The 7,175-nt window shown below is 34.8% G+C and overlaps 1 protein-coding gene across 1 annotated transcript in view; it reads left to right on the forward strand.

The window, feature by feature from the left end:
• Nucleotides 1-7,175, forward strand: part of LOC111712483 (exportin-6-A) — a 10,211-nt gene continuing 3,036 nt past the window's right edge. The window contains exons 1-9 of the mRNA XM_023487099.1: nt 1-193; nt 1,051-1,190; nt 1,866-1,975; nt 2,292-2,328; nt 2,520-2,582; nt 2,911-2,993; nt 3,871-5,674; nt 6,029-6,132; nt 7,037-7,148. Coding sequence (XP_023342867.1) covers nt 127-193; nt 1,051-1,190; nt 1,866-1,975; nt 2,292-2,328; nt 2,520-2,582; nt 2,911-2,993; nt 3,871-5,674; nt 6,029-6,132; nt 7,037-7,148 — 2,520 coding nt within the window. The 5' untranslated portion in view covers nt 1-126. The remainder of the gene's footprint in view (nt 194-1,050; nt 1,191-1,865; nt 1,976-2,291; nt 2,329-2,519; nt 2,583-2,910; nt 2,994-3,870; nt 5,675-6,028; nt 6,133-7,036; nt 7,149-7,175) is intronic.

The following is a 7,175-nucleotide window of genomic DNA, read 5'->3' on the forward strand; positions in this document are numbered from 1 at the left end:
AACGTGCATTTTATGTTTTCAGAACAAATAATGGGCTTAGAATTGAAAATCTAATCCCGCCCGGGTCCAGTCGTGGTACAGTGAAACAAATTTTACGGCTTGGAGAATACGAGGTGGTGAAGGAGGATGGAGGGTGAGGAGAATATGCGAGGGTTGGAAACCTTGATGAATGAATTCTTTTCTCCGCTCACAGGTTTTTTTTTATTATATAATAGCTCAGAACCCAGCGTTACCCGGGGAACTCACAGTTGCACTCCCGCCGTTTACCCGCGCTTGGGCAGAAATAACTATTTTAGCTATTTTCCCTACAAAATTAGACCTGCACTCAACTGAGAATTTCAAACCAAGCTAAGAATATTCCTGTGGTGGTGGCTTTACCGAGTTCCCGGCCCCAGGAAACATTTTTACTGACTTTAGGTGCCGATGGTGAAGGTAAATAGTTCTAGACTTTATGTTTGCCATCGGTTTGTCGGTAATTTCCTAGATATATATATATATATATATATACACAAGTGCTCCATTTAAATTATCAAAATTATGAATTATTTTCTACATCTTTGTGACTAATAATCCTTAGTTTCTTAACTTTTGTTGTCACGCTGCGTTAATATTTTTTTTTTAATTATAAAATCACTGAATTAGAAGAAGTAAGCAATTGGTACCTCTTACAGATTTCACTTCCTTATGAATCCTTATGAAGTAATTGCCAAAGGAAATAAATAATTTGTTGATTTGTTGGGCCTTAAAGTATCTTAGATATCTTAGTATATAAGAAAATCATATATTATTTAATTGTTTTTAAGATGATATGTACTTCCCAAAAGGTATATTCCCAAGCGACAAGCTCCCAAGGGTATTTTCCCAAGTGTTCACTTCTCAAATGTGCAATTTAATAAGCGGCAACGTCCCTAGTCACAGCGCTCGGTCCCCTAGCTCATCCAAGCCGCAGCCCCCCCCCCCATTGCAGACTTGGGAAGTCGTCCTTGGAAAAATGTCTTTTGGAAAACACCTAACAGCGTTAATAATGTATTTACCCTTGGTTATATCTAGGGAATGAACGGAAACGAGAGATAGAGATCATGTTGAGTAGGTTTTCTGAACAGAATTCATCATGGCGAGATTCTTTGTTTTTCCTCAATCATTCCTCAAATCATTATGTTTCTATGTACTGTCTCACCATCTTAGAACAGGTATCATTATCATCGGTGTTATCATTCTGACTAAAGATGTTTTTATGTTTTTAACTAGTTAGGCTCGAGAACAGCTTCAGGAAATGTTGAGTCAAGTTAAATTATTTTTAATTTATTTTGATCCGGTTCTGTTCAACTTTTAGTTTTACAAAATGGATTTTTATTAGGTAATTATTTCTAAAATCTCTTTTTGAAATATAATTTACAATCCAGAGATCATGAAGGTATTCTCTTAATAATTTTAACAAAACCACGTGTGTATTTGAAAGCATTATATATTTTTAGTACCTAAGCATTGTAGAAGACATGTCGTTGTTATTTTAAGTTGACTTACATTTAAAGAGGAGAATGCTCGATTCACAACGCTAACGTTTTAAACCGTTATATTATCTTAAAAATCGTTATCTTTATGGCTTGAAAAGTGATACAGTTTCCTCCCATTGTTTCTGAATTTTTAAATCCGCAAGTCACGTGACAGAGAATCCACATTTTAAAATAATCGATTTTTTTAATAGAGAATGATGGATAGCTCGAGTATTCTTGGTCAGAAAACAATTTAAGGGTACTAGGTTGTGAGTCGATCACGCCACTCTTCAAATCCTAGTTTATTAAATTACATCCACAGTCCCTTTTATGATCGGAATTAAAGTGGTCGATTTTGCACTTATTATTCAGGTCATTCAGCGGCGGTGGTTTGTGATGATTGCGACGGAAAAGACTGAAATTAGAACTAACCTTCATGTTCTCATTTCGAACAACAACAAGGGATTCCCTTCCTTCATCAGGGGCGAAGTTGTACCCTCCCCCAGGGCCCACAGAGGTGTATATTTTTCAGAATGATTTTTGATGGTTTGAAAAACTCTTTGTTTTTCCCCTAAAAATCATCTATATTTCGAGAAATTATACACCTCTGCTCCGGCTCTGCCAATGGAATAACTGCTTTGAGTCCATGCAGAAATGTGCAGAAACTTAAAAAATCTGGTTTTTGAAATCTTTAATCTTTTTTATTTCATTTAGTGCTCTTATGTACTTTTATCCTTTCAAACAATCAATTAATCACATGTTCAATTAATCAATCAATTAAATTGAAAACTACCCCAGAAACAAGATCATGAAGTTAATAGTGGATATTGCAAAGGTAATTTATTCGAATCTTCTAATTTCAAGAACTTTTGTTGTATTTATTTTTACCTTGGCTGATGCTTTATATTTAATAATGTATAAACGCCCCAATTTTACCTTGAAAAAAATCTTGATTTTTACAAATTTTAACAGAAAAACAGAAAAATCCGCGACGCGCTCCTGTAGCCCGAGTACGTTTTGTTTCAGGTTGATTGGCCGCATTTCTACCCAGACTTCTTTCCTCAAATCTTTCGGCTTATTAATACCCAGGTGTTATTTACAAAGTTGAAAAAATGTTTGCTTTTGCTTTTTCCTTTGAAGAATAGAAGTATAATCTTAGAATAGAAGTATTTTCTGATCAGGAGTGTGACAGATTCAATTTGCTAGTCGTAGGACAAAGTCACCCTCCCCCCCTCCCCAAACAAAAATGCCTAATATTTTTGAACTACTTTCTGATGTTTAGAAATTAGATGAAAACCCTGTTTGATTATTTTGAGACATTTTTTCATTTTAGTCTAGATTGGTTTGATTTTTTAGAAAATTTTGTTCTTCAACCTAAATATCAATGATCTATTTGTATTTTGTATTCCTGGTTAAGGAAAGTATACTGGACGGGTTGAATATGCTGCTGACCGCTTGTGAAGAGCTAGGGACACCTAGGGAGGATATTTCAACCTCAAGGTACAAAGAACCCCTTCCCCCAGGGGTGTATATATGTTCAAAACAAATCATTTCTCCATCCCCCTGTTTAAAAATCATTTTTTGTCAGTAGTTAATGTTATCCTGTTAGTTTTAAAGGATTTTTTCCGCTAAATGGGGAAAAATAAATTATTTTTAGGGGAAAATTTATTAATTTTTTTTAGTATATAGTATCTAGAAGGATCTGTTTCCCCAGATCATCCCCCCCCCCCTTGAAATTATGTATAAAAATTATCATAAAGGATGTAAAAACTTCTATAATGTTTCCCCAGAGAATCAAAAATCGTTTTTACTGGGATATAAAATTTACCAAACTAAAATAATAGAAACCAGCGACGTTTTTGGGATGCTAGAAACTTTAATCAAAACACACATTGGAATAGTTAATGAGGCGTAACTTCAAGTCACCTTCATTTCGTAAGTCCAATTCACAACATAGGTCTGATTAAGATCAAATAACATATCCTCATTTTCTGGTTATAATTGATATTTTTACATAGAGGTTTCATAAAATTTGCAGATATTTGCTGTAGAGACTATGAAGCAAAATGTAAGAATTCAAGATCGAAATCTTTCTCTCTGTTACTCAGATAAATGTTTAAAGGGTATCTTATCTTATCTTATCTTATCTTATCTTATCTTATCTTATCTTATCTTATCTTATCTTATCTTATCTTATCTTATCTTATCTTATCTTAATCTTATCTTATCTTATCTTATCTTATCTTATCTTATCTTATCTTATCTTATCTTATCTTATCTTATCTTATCTTATCTTATCTTATCTTACATATCACTCTTTTCAAATAAAGTCACTTTACAAACGTCTTCATTCCATTTAACATTTATTGTATGCCAGGGCCTGTGAGCTGAAGAAGTTAATGAACCAGCAGGTTTCCCACATCAGCCTTACCCTCACCAATATACTGGAGTCCGTCCTAGACACTCCTGGTAGTACTACTACACCTCCACCCTCACCATCATTGTCAGGGGATTCAGAGGATAGTAATTCCATGGATGGGAACATGTTTACCTCTACTACAACCATTCATATGGGAACATTAAATAAGGAATCAAGGTTAAGTCCAACTAGAAACCTGGATCCCCAATCCATCCTGATATCCTCAACCTGTCTCAAGTGCTTCTCTCAGATATTTTGTTGGGCTGATCTTCATTTTGCCGTCAACTCCCGAGTAATCAACGTTCTGTTTCAGTTCTCCTCTCTTATAATGAAAAATAAACGAACAGAGCAAGGTATAAATGAGTTATCTGTTTTGGCAATGGAGGCTGTGAATGAAATCATGGCGAAAAATTACATTCCTCTAGACTTTCAGGACTATCTTCTCAGTGTGTACAGGGGAACCCTGGTTATCCTCCAGGATATAGTCTCAGGAGTGGATGGTGAGGGAAGCATGTCTCTTGAGGAGGAGTTCCTGGATAAAATTACAGATTTTCTCAAATATTTTGTATCTACTCATCTAAAACGTTGCGAGAACAATGCTCAGTTTCCACTTCTTGAGTTCCTATCCTTGATGTTTAAATACAGTTTCCAACAGCCCAGTATACCAGGGTTCTCCTCCTGTATGGAAATATGGTGTACCGTAGTTGAATACATTCAAGGATCTATAGAGTTGAATAAAGAAGAGGGTAGAATTCTTGTATCTAGATATCAGGAAGCTCTTCTATCCTTGGTTTATCAAATCCTTCGGAAATTACAGTTCAGATATAACGCCGGACAGCTGGAAGAATTAAACAATATTATTAACCCGGAAATTAATCAGGAAACTGAATGGCAAACATTTTTAAATCTTTCTGTGGAGACTATTATGAAGGTAGCGGAACTGTACCCTATAGAGGTTTTAAGAATCACTGACTCTGTCTGGAAGGAGACCTCCAGTGTTTATATGAACCTGGAGAAAGTTATTCGACCTGGCTCTCCAGTACCCAGGCTGGAGTTGGCGTCTATAGAAGATGAACAGAAATTGGATTTATTATTAAAAGATTTCTGCAGTTTGCTCCAGCTGGTTGGGAGGATTTCTGTTCTTTTTATAGGAGAAATGTTCTTAGAGCGTCTTGATACTGGAATGAACTATTTGAAAGAGCTGCTCTTATTGACAACTTTCAGTTCACAAAAAAAAATTTATTCATGCAGCTGTGAAAATTCCGTGATAAAGGAGGGTTTTTTAAAAGTTCATGCAGAAACCCTGGCTGCCTTGAAAGCCTGGTGCCATTGGCTTGCTGCATTACATTCAGAAGCACTAAGTGATAGTAAATACACTTGGGTTTGTTCGGATCTAACATCTAAAATTGTGTCAGCTGTTGTTGTTGTTATTAAAGATGGTGGAAGTGATGTACTTGTGCATGCCGCGTCTCATTTCTTAGTGACACTGACCGGAACAGTGCGCCCACCAAGTATATGGAAGCTAAAGGAGTTTACAGATCTATACTCTAGCATTAGTCATCTCAGGCTACAGCCTGATGCGCACAGATTACTAGTTAGATCTCTCACTAACGTATTGCTTCTTCACTGGCCGGGTATACAGGAGCAGAAATGGGAAGATAGAAAGAAACATTTGACGAAGTTTCTTCGTGATACAACGGAAGAATTTAGAAACCTTAGAATTGATCCAAATTTTTCTCAAAGCAAGCAGCTGCAAACTCAGGTTAGTTTGAATGTTAGATAGTTAAAAATTAATTTTGAGTGTATTTTTTAAATTGTGGAAATCTACTAGATGTTGTTGATTGATGAAGTCTTATGTTATTGTTATTGTTATTGTTATTGTTATTGTTATTGTTATTGTTATTGTTATTGTTATTGTTATTGAACTATTGTTATTTTTATTTTTATTAAACTGTAGTTACTTTTTTGTTATTTTAATATCTTTGTCTTTGTTGTTACTGTTATGGTTATTGTCATTGTTTTTATGTCAGATGTTGTTTATTTTTTTATCATCCGTGTTATGTTGATTTTAATTATTATTGTTATTATTATTGTTAAAACTAATATTATATTCTAGGCTGAACCTATAATCCTACACACTCTATTAATCCTGGGGGATCTAGTTGAGAATGTATTGAATGAAGTTACTCAGACTAAAAAACTCTGTCATGATTCTCTTAGGAACATACTAAATATTAAAGAAAACTTTTTTTATCCTGTATAGGGATTGTAAGCATAATTTTAAGTGATCCATCAAGCAAAGATGGCAATGTCCAATTTACATCGGTACCCTTGATAGCCTTGACTGATCAAGTATGAATTAGAAATTCATGTGTTTGTTCATTTAAACTGTTTGTTTTTTATTTGTGGTTTCTCTGCGATTTAGTGACGTGCGCATTTCTTGTTAAGAATCTCGCAGATTAAGCACTTAGAGTCAGAAAACCTAGGTTATCTTCCCCATTTTGTATTAGATTAAATATTTTAGGTGTACCATTGTAAACCGGGCATTACCATCTATGCATGCAGGGTCACTTGAATTTATACTTACATTTCCTTCAATTTTAAACAATTGTTTAAAGGGAGTGAAAATAATTTTTATGAATAAACGGACCGTAGACCGTAATTTCAATTGACCCTTAATTTTGGCTGGGCACCAATTGGGAAGATATCGTCATTTTTTCATCCTGAAAAGTGTTAGATTCTGTAAATTTTGTTCTTTGTCTCAGCTACAAAAAATCCGCTAGTCACATGACAAATTTTCAAAGTTGGTGTAATTTGCCATCGACAATAAAGGAACAGTCGGTCTTCTCAAGTCCCTACTTTTATCAAAAGAAATTATAGAGATTTTTTTTTTGTTGGAAATTTTAAGATTTTCGATTGCGGGCTCTCTCTAAATGTTTCTTGCATATTTATGCAGCAGAAGAGACAATGAAGAGAATTGACAGAATGTAACCCTTTCGATGTCTTTGTTACTCAATGAATAGTGTGAATGAGGCATGTAACTCAAAAATTTGAGGGTAACCTAAAATTGACGGCTGTCCCTTTAATTCTAAACGATCATGTGTTGAGTGTGAATGATTAACAGAGAATATATTGACCTGAGTCTATGGTTGTTTCCCCTCTACATTCATTCTCCGCAACTTTGTGAGCAAATGTTTAAATTTTTCCACACAGTCTTTGATGTGCTCAAAACCCAGGTAGGACATCGTCTAGTCATTTTCAAG

The sequence above is a fragment of the Eurytemora carolleeae genome, unplaced genomic scaffold (genome assembly GCF_000591075.1).
Source record: "Eurytemora carolleeae unplaced genomic scaffold, Eaff_2.0 scaffold1231, whole genome shotgun sequence".
NCBI classification, from domain to species: Eukaryota; Metazoa; Arthropoda; class Copepoda; order Calanoida; family Temoridae; genus Eurytemora; species Eurytemora carolleeae.